The sequence below is a fragment of the Oncorhynchus tshawytscha genome, linkage group LG04 (assembly GCF_018296145.1).
Source record: "Oncorhynchus tshawytscha isolate Ot180627B linkage group LG04, Otsh_v2.0, whole genome shotgun sequence".
Lineage (NCBI taxonomy): Eukaryota > Metazoa > Chordata > Actinopteri > Salmoniformes > Salmonidae > Oncorhynchus > Oncorhynchus tshawytscha.
The window spans coordinates 73,239,263-73,253,708 of record NC_056432.1 but is presented as its reverse complement, the minus strand read 5'-3'; the positions used below and the strand labels follow the sequence as shown (position 1 = coordinate 73,253,708).

The 14,446-nt window shown below is 40.9% G+C and overlaps 1 protein-coding gene across 1 annotated transcript in view; it reads left to right on the top strand.

Annotated features, from left to right (window-relative positions):
* The first annotated feature begins 1,746 nt into the window (after positions 1-1,746).
* The window catches only part of LOC112249610 (TOX high mobility group box family member 3), a 68,261-nt gene continuing 55,561 nt past the window's right edge, over positions 1,747-14,446 (top strand). Inside the window, exon 1 of the mRNA XM_042321204.1 lies at positions 1,747-2,584. Within this exon, the coding sequence (XP_042177138.1) occupies positions 2,483-2,584 (102 nt within the window). The 5' untranslated portion in view covers positions 1,747-2,482. The remainder of the gene's footprint in view (positions 2,585-14,446) is intronic.

Sequence of the window (14,446 nt, the reverse complement as noted above, 5' to 3'; positions counted from 1 at the left end):
ACATATCTAATAACCATGAGCTATTGAATTAGAAATGTAGTGTGGCGGGCGGGTGGTGGCACTCTTATCTGATAAATTATGTGGGAGATTGTGTGGGTTTTAATGTGTGTGTGCATGTGTGCGTGTGTGTGATAGTGAAAGAAATGTGATTGAGTGTATATATGTGGGTGTATCTGTATGTGTGCATGCATAATGCTTTTTTAGGCATGTTTGCAGTTTAATCATCCAGGAACATAACATAAAAACATCCACCTTGGGTCAATGTATCCATAATTGCAAAGTATATTTTCTTTGCGAAGCTACATAGATTTTTTAAACATTGTGTTAACCATCTCAAAGCAAGCGTTGTTTCGTTGGACAGCGCTCAAAACAAGGATTATCTTCTAGCATGGGCATACAGTGATGTACAGTATTTCTTTGATTCAGTCTTCAATAACACATGCTGAACACCTCCCACGTTCAGAATATCTTATAAAATCAAAACATACACCAAACCTTCACCCACTTGGGACCACAAAGGAACCTTAGATCTGAGATGTTCAATAACTCAAGATCTCCAATTCTCTAACACGTATGGCAGCACTCCATGTTTAGGTATATGTGTAGGTATGCGTTTACATACAAGACAAATACTTTGTCCTTAGATGTTTATGTGTGTGTGTGTGTGTGTGTGTGTGTGTGTGTGTGTGTGTGTGTGTGTGTGTGTGTGTGTGTGTGTGTGTGTGTGTGTGTGTGTGTGAGTGAGTCGGTGAGTGAGTGAGTCGGTGAGTGAGTGAGTGAGTGAGTGGTGAGTGAGTGAGTGTGTGAGTGAGTGAGGGACAGAAAGGTCCGGGGTCTCTTTGTGGTTGCTAATAAGTGATGCCCCTCATTTTCATCTCTCCACTGGTCAGTATGTATGCAGCAGGCCTACTATCCTGAAGAGAAAGATGTGCAGGCAGGTGGTTGAAGTATCTAATAGGCCATGTCTCTACATGTGGCCGTATATGTTTGACTCGGCCTGACAAGAAATCAGGTTATCATTATATACATAAGAGGCCGAGCACACATAAAGTACATCTCCTCCAATCCCTGTCATGGGAGACTGACTGTTAGTTCAATCTTTTCAGAGGAGAAAATAAACAAGTAGGGCTACACATCATTGAGACATGATGATTATTGTAAATAGACTGTTTGTATTCATTCTACTGTCCCATGTGGTCATATTAGGGAGGGGGCCAACAAGCTGCTTCAGGCTATAGCGATCCCTAAGATTGGATTGGCTTTCAAAACCAATGTTTGTTTGATTTTCATTAAGAACAATGTTTGATTTAGTTAAGCACATAGAAACAATTATAGTAATACGGTTTATAAGGTTAATAAGAGTTTTGGGGCGGCAGGTAGCCCAGTGGTTAGAGCGTTAGGCCAGTAACCGAAAGGTTGCTGGATTGAATCCCTGAGCTGACAAGGTAAAAATCTGTCGTTCTGTTTAGGGGTAGGATGTAATTGTAAATAAGAATTTGTTCTTACCTGACTTGCCTGGTTAAACAAAATACATTAAAAAATATGACCAGTATATTACAAACATAAACAATTCTCAATCGAGCAACTGCTGTAAAACCGTGTATATTGCTGATTAAGTATATTTTATATAAAATCTATCAATCAAAGTATCCCCAGAGACTGAAAGCCGTGTAAAATTTAACTATCTAGTGTTTTCATTGAAGCAGATGCTGGCTAAATGGGAGTGGCGTGCTGTGTTCGGGGAGTAACCCAAGTTGTTCACACATTGTTCATCAACAGAGCCAAAGACGGAACCAAGCATCTATCTGGTGTTGTATAGCAAATCTACTAATTCCACATTATTGGTTGACCGCACAAATTTATCATTTTTTTGTCCCAAACCCCACTCTCCACTGGTGGAACACTGTAGCAGAATTCCAGGGAATACAATATCCTCATTGCTTTATGCACCTTCGCCAACTACTGCGCAAACTTGAGGAAAAACAACTTTTGGTGGGAAACGAGCGCTTTTTACGTGGATAGTCACTCTCCTGCGAGCCGGACGTCTTATTATACACATATTATAACGTTAGTTCCGTTTTCAATTTTGTTTCGCAAGCTGAACAGGGGAAAGACGATTGTGCCGTCTGTCCCTGCCGGTCGCGTGGCCTCTTTGTGTACAGCAGCTGCCTCTAAATGTATGGGCAAACATCACTGCTTGGCGCAGATATCATAAACCTTGAGGACGAGTTTGGATATAGCTCGACCGTTATTTGGGTTTCAAAACTATGAAAAGCTTCTTTAACAAGTAGAAGAGGAATAACAAAACGTCGTATTTTACCCCTTACCCCTTCTTATCCCGCTTTCTATTTCTTTGATTTACGGTCCCGATAAAGCTTGCCCGCCTCGCCGCCTTTCTCTCACTCTGTGCGCGTGGATTGTAAAAAGGTAGAAACAAATTGAGCTCTGTTCACAGTACAGCTGCGCTGTTGCCTGGTACATCATGGATGTACGGTTTTATCCGACTGCCGGAGGAAATCCTATTCCAGGAGACCCACCAAACCTGGATTTTTCCCACTGTTTGGGCTACTACAACTATAATAAGGTGAGCAATTGCGTTCTACATTGTTTTGCATACTTCTATCATGTTTCTGCACACTGTATTCAAACCCCATTCCTCTGGAGTCCGGACAGACTAATATAATGACAAATGGTGTTGTACACGATTGGGAATGTTTTCTTTGATAATTAATTAGGCTACTCCATCATCTAATTCTATTCTGCATTGGCATTACAAAGCTTTTATAAAATAGACAGAATAACACAATAAGACAAGAGGTCGTTTTACCAGTGCATTACACACTTTTATCAATTAGGCAAGTTTACCATCTTCATTTGGTGCTGGACTTCTGCATGTCATAATGTTTACGCGTTGAAATGCTTTCTCATATAGTACATCTCTCAATTGGACGAAGTTTTGGTATCCTATCTCTTGCAGAGTAAGCTATTCATGCCAGGTGGCAGTGACACTGCTACTTTACGATGAGTGATCAACTTGATTACATGTGTGACAGAGCCTTTAAAAAGTGACTTGATCCATAATCATTTAATAATTTAATGGGCAGTGTTTATACTTTATAATTCCATCATCATCATTCAACATGCAGTTCATATGTTTTAGATTCACTGAAGGCACATGATAAAGTGATGTCACTACCTATAGAGCTGGTCATATTTCAGGGCAGTTCATGAATTGTGAAAGGCATTAATTATCCTTGAAGTGAGCCGGTTGTTTATGTTGATATCTGATATCTGATGTCTGATTCAACTGCAGTCGTTTCAGATCATGATCCCTTCTTTTGCTCACAGATAATATGTCCCTGTTTACTGATGTGTTGTTGCAGTGTTTTGAAAAAATGTCATACTGTCCCTAGTAGGGTTATCCTATGTGAGATATCCTTCCACAAACAGTCCCAGACTGACAGGTGGTTTGGTACACAACCAGCAGCAGATATTTGGTGTTTTTGTATCACAAGCACAAAGGAGTATTTGTTTTGAAAAGGATAATGGCTCTATTTGACAACATCTTCAGGATGTGGAAGCATGGTAGCTACCAAAAGAGAGAGAGACAGTCCATATCAAATGAGTTTCCAGACTTTTCCCCAGAACATCCTCTAACAACCAGTAGAAAACATACTATAATCGTGTTCTGAGAACATTCTGAGACCAGAGCAGTGTTTGCGTCTGCTTAGCCAAATAGCCCAGGCTTGTTAAAGCTCCCAAGTGCAACCACATTTGTTTGACTGTCCTATAATAGATAAAGCGTGGTTTTGTGTTTGCTTGAAAACTCCCCGGGCCAAAGTTTGAGAAAGGAAATAGTATTTCTGTCAGGGATAGGCCAAAATGCAATTGTAGTCTGAGAGAGAGAGGAAATGAAGCACTCCCTCTGCAACATGTCTCATCACAAACCACATATCACATGCCAATTCAGAAGCCTCTGCATACTGAGTGGAAGGGAGATTTGCATGTGTTTGCATAATGCAAGACACATCATCCCCAAATTGATTCCACCAAACTCATAGAGAGGAAACATTAGTCATCCAGATGTTGTGTCATGTTTTCAAGTTGTATAGACTCAAATTAACTTGGGTTGATAACAGAGTTATTTATTATGGCTTTCATGTCAAGTTACCACTCCGAGAAGCTGTGACAGTGCCTTGGTCAATGTCAATGGGTACTTAATGTGATGTATAAACAGTAACACCCTCAAAATGTTGTCTGAGGAAATAATTCAGATTTAATCACGATGGGGCCCAGAGGCACTTTCAAACATTACAGATTGTTTTTTAAATCTACAGAAACATCCAAACGAGTGGCACAAACTTAATTAGGTATTACAGTCATCATGATTCATGACTAATGAATCCAGCCATGATATGGCAATGAGATGAATGGAATGTGTTAATATCATGTACTTTACAAGGGAACATGAGCTGCTAGTAATCTAGTAGAATTGAACCTCAGACCCTTGATGATAAATGTCATTAAGAGCTGATTTAAAGCACACTTCTTATAGAATACATATTATTCTATACCTTTTTAACATTTAATGGTGTGGATTGTGTTCAGGTGTATGACAGGGCAGTCTCAGCAGGGTGCCTTTGGTAAAGTGCTTTGATTTAAGCTGGGACACAAGGCAACTATGTTTAGGGGTATATACCCACAGGGACTCTTTTTAGCTGCTGATTGGTTGATAGTTGGTACTTCAGAAATTGTGTGCAGTCTTACATTACATTCAATTTATCTGGGATAATGACTTGGTTTTTACTGGCTCTTTGGTTTATACTGAGCACATGTGGTCTTAGTCAGTGAAATTTACAAGAAGCCCGGCTTCACTTGTGAAACCTTATGAATACACGCCTAGATTATTTCTGGTCATCAGGGTGTATTTTCTCTCCCTTTCTGTCGCAAAAGTTGAATATTTTATATGTCCCCCCTTGGTTTAAAATGTGGGGCATTTTGTGGTCTACATAACTGTGCAAGCTCTTCAGATTGGACACTACCAAAGGCTGTGATCTTTTTTGGTATTCTCTCAACTGTACTGGTGTACATTTAGCATGTCTAAATGATTTGACCATTTGATTGACTGAAATGCCTTTGTTCATGTGCGTGCCCCCCCCCCCCTCCTCCCCTGTTACTGGCACATTTATAGTCCTGTGCTATACTCCCCTGAAGTTTAATAATGTTTTATATTTAATATACATTTTATTAGCTGCACTGGTAGAGGTAATTAGTTGGTTGTTACCAGGTGTAGCTGAGGAATGGGTTGCACCTGCAGCACTGCTACAACTACAGAGCTTTAGTTTGTGAAACTATTACTAATACTGCCAGTGAGTGATTATACATTGTGGATGGCTATGTTCAGATCCAAAGATGGTGTAATATGCATTAGCATTGTGTTAACTGTGATTGACTGAATTATTCCGCTGTTCCGTAGCCATACTTTCCTGTTGGTTTAAAAAGGTGTCATTACGGAAGAGTGATTGATTGTCTTCCAAGAATCCTTTCAATGACAACTGCTGTAAACAGGAAGTGTGTTTTACTAAGTAGGGTTGATAGTAACAGCTGATTGGCTCTGATGACAAATGGCCTCTGAGACTCTACCAAATATACAGTATATGTTTCCTCTTATTCAAGGAAGCGCTTATCAATGGATTATATTTCAACTTTGAGTTGTATCAACCACTCGTCTGTCATACGTAATAGACTACATACACTGTAAGAACAACAAATGGGAAGTTATTCACAGCATAACACATGAGGATGGAAGGCTGCAGCTGCAGTCGGCTTACTCTAGGACTTTACTGAGCCTTTAAATGAGTCATGTAGGTGAAACAAAAGCCTGATTGAGGATGGGTTGGATCCTATTGTTCCTTGCATATCTATAGGAAACAAAGCAGAAAGGACATAAATCAGAGATGCTAAATTACAGTCCCTTCACACCAGAAAACCCTTGGGGCAATATCTCCCCATTGTCCCCTACAGCCAGATTGGCCTAGCCTCCCATGGTCTTTGTTGTCCTGTCTGTGGAGTGGTAGTGAAGGGGTTAAGACGCTTTTCAAACACAGTGGGCCATGTGCATCTTGTCAGTGTACACAGCTGGTGCCATTTCACCACACACACATTGTAAACATGTCCAAACACTACTAGGACTCTAAATCGCTGGTACCCCGAGAAGCTGCTTACTTTGCCGTTTTCTAAAGTTGATGGATGTAACCGAAGTTATATGTTTAAATGTTTAAATGTTGAGGAAGTGAAAAGCTGATGTATTTCCTGGGCATTTTAATTACAGTTTGTCGGACGCCTAGTTCAACAGATTTATTAAAGACCCGGTTTTCCATTTGAGATTGGGAAAGTTAATTTTTAGCTCACTCACTTGAAGTACAGTACTTGGAACCCCCGAGCTAATGGATTCTCCGTCCGAAAGTGAGTTACTCTGCAGATTCAGACAATTTCCCCAATTCATCTGGTCCTATCTACATTAATTCAACTGATGTGTGTATGTGATTAACTATGTAGTGTTTACGTTTTTGTCCTAACTCTGAACTTCTATCAGCTCAGCTCAGCTCAGCTTCCTGCATGGAAGACCCTAATAGTTGTTGCTATGGAAGCTGTGTCCGGACTGTCAGTCATATACTGTATATTAGAGGTGGACTTGTGGTGGAACATTAGTAGATCATACTCTCTGCTTTCTATGGCTGTGCCGTAGATGATCTAAGCTATTACACGCATCATTCCTTGCAATGTGCACACACACACACACACACACACACACACACACACACACACACACACACACACACACACACACACACACACACACACACACACACACACACACACACACACACACACACACACACACACACACACACACACACACACACCACACAAACACAACTAGGGAGTCCTCCTGTTTGTGTTTGAATCTCTCTGCGGTATGTACTTTTGAATTTTACAGTGACGTAAATCAACACTTAAGAGTCCTCGTCTATATGTCCACTGAACCTGTGTGCAACATTGGGACCAATTAACTGCCTTTACAAGGTGGATTTGGAAAGAGAGGCTGTGGTTGGTGTTGAATATGTAAATCTCATGCTCACACAGTCCATAACCCTGATCAGCTCTCATGAAGACCATCTTTAATCCAACCACCACCCAGTGTTCATGAATCCATTCCATCTCCTCTTCTCACATCACCATCATCAGCCAGCAGGCTGCATGTAGATAGAGTTTACACAGTATTGCTACATTTTAATATCCACAATAGCATACTACTTAGAATGAAATGATGTAATGGGCATGCACGGCACCAAGTCTGGAACCAGAAGGACCCTGAACAGCTTCTACCCCCAAGCCATAAGACTGCTAAATAGTTAGTTAACCAATAGCTACCCGGACTATTTGCATTGACCCTTTGTGCACCAACTCTTCTGACTCATCACATACACTGCTGCTATTGTTTATTATCTAACCTGTTGCCTAGTTACTTTATAGCTACTGATATGTACATATCTACCTCAATTACCTCGTACCCCTGCACATCGACTCAGTACTGGTACTTCCTGTATATAGCCATGTTATCACCTCGTACCCCTGCACATCGACTCAGTACTGGTACTTCCTGTATATAGCCATGTTATCACCTCGTACCCCTGCACATCGACTCAGTACTGGTACTTCCTGTATATAGCCATGTTATCACTCGGGTACTTCCCCCTGTTATCACCTCGTACCCCTGCACATCGACTCAGTACTGGTACTTCCTGTATATAGCCATGTTATCACCTCGTACCCCTGCACATCGACTCAGTACTGGTACTTCCTGTATATAGCCATGTTATCACCTCGTACCCCTGCACATCGACTCAGTACTGGTACTTCCTGTATATAGCCATGTTATCACCTCGTACCCCTGCACATCGACTCAGTACTGGTACTTCCTGTATATAGCCATGTTATCACCTCGTACCCCTGCACATCGACTCAGTACTGGTACTTCCTGTATATAGCCATGTTATCACCTCGTACCCCTGCACATCGACTCAGTACTGGTACTTCCTGTATATAGCCATGTTATCACCTCGTACCCCTGCACATCGACTCAGTACTGGTACTTCCTGTATATAGCCATGTTATCACCTCGACCCCTGCACATCGACTCAGTACTGGTACTTCCTGTATATAGCCATGTTATTACCTCGTACCCCTGCACATCGACTCAATACGGGTACTTCCTGTATATAGCCATGTTATCACCTCGTACCCCTGCACATCGACTCAGTACTGGTACTTCCTGTATATAGCCAAGTTACTCATTGTGTATCTATTTTTCTATTATCTCTTTTTTCTTTCTCTCTGCATTGTTGGGAAGTGCCCATAAGTAAGCATTTCACCTGTTGTTTACCAAGCATGTGACAGATACAATGTGATTTGATTTTGGAATGTCCACACTAGCCTACTACATAGAACACATGCCCGATACATTGCTTCCTTTTAAGTAGTATGCTAGTATGGAACAGAGAGACTGTTCTGTTTTCTCTCTGGACAATCCAAAAGCCGTGTCACTGTTACAGCTCCACCGCACTCACGTTGAGTCTGGATTTGCCTCTCTCCCCAACAATTTCTAGAATGTGAACACATTCCGTCCGTTCTGATTGGTCTCAGAAACCGATGGATTGGTCCAGAGCAGGCCTACACGATGTTTTCATTAACTTTGGTACTCTGATTGGTTTGACTTGTTAGAGAAGATCCAATCGCTGATGAATTCGTTCTGTACAATGCCCCTCATTTTGAAGTTACACAAACAACAGTTTCAGACTGAATGTATGGAGCGATTGATAGAGCAGAGGAATTAAATTCAGGGTGAGTCGTTAGGCAAGCCTAACATGTCTCTTTATATCACACCAGGGTCTACTAACTCACCATGAGACCTACTTTTCTCACCAGGATAAACCATTTCAATCTGTCTTTGTCTCGCTACATCTCTGACAGCATCAACCTCACTGACTTATTAAAGATAGAATCTGTTCACCCCAGCGCCATTGTTATTGTTTTTGTTTTGTCGACTAAACAGAGGTGAGCAGCGTCCAAATGGAAATGAGCAGCGTGGTACAACAAATTGCACTACATCAGTGGAGACTGCTGAGGGGAGGACGGCTCATAACCATGTGGAAACCATGTGTTTGATGTATTTGATACCATTCCAGTGATTCCGCTCCAGCCATTACCACGAGCCCATCCTCCCCAATTAAGGTGTCACCAACCTCCTGTGCAGTACATATTCTGCTGTTCTATCGAAGCATGCAGTGATGTTCGAGGCAAAACAACTGTGTTCGTTGTTTGCTGTAACTTCTTTGGTGTTATAATATCCCAAATTGACGTGGCAGTTTCACCATTAAGGATTCCATCTTTAAAGAGAATAATTTATTCTCTATGTGCCACAGAAACTACTTTAACTGTGAATTAAGCAGTAGGACCAGTCAATCAGTTCTGTCTGGGTGATTCAATAAATTGTGTCCTATAAATGATTAGCCTTGCAGTTAAGACACTTACATTTATTTTTGAAGCACTGTTGCAGTGAGACAGCCGTCATATTTTTCACATATCTAATTTCTAATGCCTCGTAATGGGCTGACGGAGGACTGTATCAAAACATTTAACTGATCTCCCCTGGATTTAACCTTTAATCCAACACAGATTGAATTAGTAGATAGATTAGAAATGTGACGTTTTACACAATCAAATATGCATGACCCCCTTCACTCAACACGTGAATAGGAGGTCCTGTCAAGAAAACGAGACTTAAAAGTTCAATTGTTAGAATTTTTGCCTGTGCTATTTTTCAGACCATCCCTTACTGTTCAGAAAGGACGTATTTTCCGTCTCATCAAGGTATTGCTGACTGTTATTATTACATTAATTTGCAGAGCAGTGCATTGTCGTGACTGTAAGTGTGAAATGTCACCTCATTAGTGAGCTATGTGCTGTAGGGACTGAGAGAGAGATGTTACGTACAAGGCAAAGGAGATTTATGTGCTTCCAAAATGACACCTAATTCCCTTTGCACTACTTTTGAATAGGGCCCTGGTAAAAATAAGTGCACTATATAGGGAATAGGGTGCAATATCAGACACAGTCAAACTGTGGTGATTAGTCCAGCTATCCTTTGTTCAGCTGCCCGTAGCACCACCATGACCATGCAACATTCCCAAAATGCTCAGTGTGTGTCACCACCAGGTCGTCCTTTAGGGAGAAGACAATGTCAGCAGGTCGGCAAATATCCATCAGACCTGCTGAACAAAGAGCACAGAAAATGGAGTAATACAACAGCTATTTGAATGTTTAAATGGGAGACTGAAATGAACCACAGTAACAACGTACTGTTTTTCAATAGGTGATTTAATGTAACTTGGACCTATGCCTTGGTTACTGTAATACAGTAGTAAACAAATAATCCGTGTCACGTTTAGAACACATTGACTTTAACGGCTATGTTAATCTCCATTTCCAAACTGTTTTCTTACATTTTCCCAGCCAGTGCAGAGGTCCCCAAGCCAACAGCTGGAGTCAATGTTATGGAAATAGGGAAGCCATGTTGGCCTCAGAAGGTCATAGTCATTGATCGTAGATCGCCCCTCCCCCAACATTATATATGTGGTAAATGTTAAAATCTCTCTCTGCTAATCCAATTTTGCTGCAGCGTTAATAGTGTAGTATTTAAAGTCATATTCACCTAATAAATAAACTTTAAGTCTCCTCAAAAGCTAATATAAATTGGAAAAGCGCCATCACACTCTGCCAGATTTTAATTGGTTCTTTTATAGACGTGCATTAGAATGATAAGAATATTCTATTGCAGAAGAGTCCTTTGTTTTTCCTGGAAATTTAATTTGTCATCATTTATGTTAGAATTAAATGGTAGCGGAGATCTACAGTACATAGGCACTGTGCTGACATGGCCTTGTCTGTCTCTCTGCTCTGTGTAGGCCTAGCTCTGAGAGTTTTGAAAGAGCTGTTCTTGGGAGAATGTCTCTGTTTCTTGTTGTTTATTTATGGCTTTAAATTGTTGATTGTGTCCATTGTTCTTTCACTGGATAGTAGTGCCTATCCATAATTTATCCTCTCTGTCAGAAAGAGTTCATCTAACATATCATACTTAGTATTCATTTCTTTGTGTACAGGTACACAATTCTAGTTACAACTCCTGCCTGTAGTTTCCAAAGCAGTCAGTTCACAGTGATGCCTAGAATGTTTTTCTGAATAAAAATGCTTGACTGTACAACCCAAAACTATTCATCATTATGCCAACATATGAAATAAGACACATGGTGAGTGAGCCCCAATATCAAAACAGGGAAAGAGAAAAAGCTAGAGTGAAAAAACAATATTTTTCTAAAACATCAAACTCTCTCTAACATATTCAATAATCATAAAGTTGTTGTCAGCCTATGGGGTGCTCCATTACTCTCAATAAAATATCACGTCTTGCAACCACACAAATCCCTCTCACATATTGGCTCTGAACCCTTCTTTTGAGATGTAACATACTCCCCCCGAGTAGCATTTCTCTATCTGTTCTCAATGTACCACACATTTACTGTAAATCACTATTTAGTTGGAGTTCACTTTTATATATTGGAGAAAAGATAAAGACATGTAGCGTTTTGTAGAAAGCACTAGCCTATGGATGATTTTTTTATCCACCAAGCAACATATGGTTTCTCTCATGCTCTGGCTCGGCTCTAATATTTATTTCATACGCATATACAAACTGGAAAGTGGTCTCTTTGTAGATGGTTTCCAAAAATTATACAGTGATTGCTTCATTGCTGATTTTTATTGGCCTCAGAAGTACTGTGTGTTAAACAAAAAGCGTGCCTCCCCTTTCCCCTGCCGTAATTCAATGTTGCATTTAGGATGCACCAATAAAGGCCCAATAAGGGGACACTTTGCTGCTGGCCTCCATCTGGATCTCTGAAAGCAGTATTGATGTGGGGGGAGAAGATTCTGAAAAGTCATCTGCTAGTTGGTTTAGATCTCTTTTGTCTCTTGGCAACCATTCTTGTGGGGTTTAGAGGTCACTGCTTGCAACCTCCAATTGTTTGCAAACTGATGACTTGATGAGAGGGTTCTGCCATGTATTTGTCTTATGAAGACTCCCCTAGTACATTTGGGAAATTGAGCTGATATTTTAGGCTTTTTGTTGGAGGTCATCTCTTTGTGGCAGGGGGACCTAATGCACTGCCACTGCACTGGGACCCGGTGAACACTTCCTCACAGGTGGCTATGGTGTGGGATGCCAGTGGTAGGAACCAGGCCAAGGAGAAAGAGGCCTCGGCATTGAGGAGTCCTTTAGTTTCCTCCTGAGACTACATGCTATTGACAAGTCTTTCATACTCCATTCCTTTCTAGGAAAACGATCTAGTTTCTCTGACAATGGGCAATAACCCTGAATCTTCCTCTCTCCTCTTCGGAAGCTCTTACATACGTGTGTCTTCCCAGACACATGCAGATCCTGGAAAAGGAGCTTGCTTTCTTTTTTTCTTCTTTCTCTAATGAGGCACAGGTACAATTTTCCTTCCTACCCGCTGATAAATGAGAAGTAGAAGCAGAATGATAACATTGTATCAGAGACATTACAGGCAGTTGATTAAAGCGTTAGTTGGGGAGTTAGCCAAGGTTAACAATCCATAATGAAACACTGTGAAAAGAATGATACGCTGCATGGTTTTATGAAGGCTTGTGGCTGCTCAGCAGAGCTGCGTTGACCTTCAGCAGTTACACGAGCTAATCGTGGTGAACCTTCAGCCCCCCTGTAGTTTCCAGCCGTCTCCATTAGCTTCTGATATACATCTTCTAGGAGAGCAGCCTAGACTTTACAGAGTTTTGGCTTTGGGATTGGGATTGTTCTAGTGACATTGAGATCACGGGCTATTTTAAAATGGCTCTTTTAGGTAGTATCATAAGTTGTTCTTCTGACGTATACCAATACTTAGGGGTTTACCCTTGATACACCACACTTCCTTTTACATGGGTGTGGCTGGCTTGAATGACAACAGTTATTTAAAGGAATCAAGTATTTCTTTGTTGTTGTGGTTTGTTTTCAGTGAAGTCTATTAGAGTGCCATTGATTCTCCTGGAGAGAGCCAGAGATTGGTCACTGTTCAATGTCAGATCCTTTGTGTATGCTGAAAGCAGTTGTCTGGTGTTACCAATGTCTCAACTTATTATGCTGTCAAAACAGCAGCATATCTGTATGCTTTGGATAGTAGCTTGGATCATGTTCCTACTGCTTTATCCAGACCATTTGCTACTCAACAGGCCATGGTGCTAGCGGCCTAGCACCATTAGCTTTGATCACTGACTAATAAAGCGTTCTACTATCTAGGGATCCTGTTGCCACAAAACATTAAGGATGTCAGGTGATGTCATATTTTGATTGGCCTGTAGTCTTTCCTATTGGCTAATGACAACATTAACCTGTTGCTGACCAAAATAGTAACTGTAAGACATCATGGATTACACCTACTTCTCCTCCACAAACTATCCTCCAGATGCAAATAAGATATTTAAGCAATACTTAGCCTATATAGCGATTAACTATGGCTTCAAAAGAAAATACATGTTCTCGGCCCAGACGTGTGAAATCACAGAAAAACGGCATTGTTTACTGAAGCATGTTCCAAGTGAAGCTTCATGCATGTATACCAACATCTGTGAGTAGTGAGTATTGTAATAAACTGTGGATGAGGCGATATGCTAAAGTTAGACAGAGGAGCGTGAGTTACGTGTATCTTTCTGTAATTACCTCAGTGATTGTCCGCTGCTTTGGTTCTTATCAGACATAAACTTGAAGCACATTCCTCTGTGTAATTGTGCTCGCCATTATTACTGCAATTACTGTAAGTTATTACTCATATTGTTCTCTGTTGGACTGGTAGTTTGCTAGTTACCAAATATGGACTCTAGGGTTGGGGAGTATTCAGGTTTTCATACCTTCATACCATTTCTGTAACCTCCCAAAAACATTTATTTTATTTTTGACACACAAAACAATTTAGGCAACAGGGATCTTCATCCAGGGGGGAATTGAATGTCTCTGCTGTAACCAAGAAGCTTGATCTTGACATCTAGTGACTTAGCCAGCGAACCAAATGCATAGCTGGAGCCGTGAGCTGGATATCATTTATTTGACACATCTTAGATTTCTTATAGTTATACTAAACTTATAAACAGTGGTGTAGCATGCACCCCCACAGCCACCACGAGGCAGGGGTGCCCCCACGTTTCCACTTAACAATAACAGAACTTTGTAACGAATCTCTTTGTCGTCTGAGGAGGAGTAGGAAGGATCGGACCAATATGCAGCGTGGTAAGTGTCCATGTTAATTCATTCGACTGAACA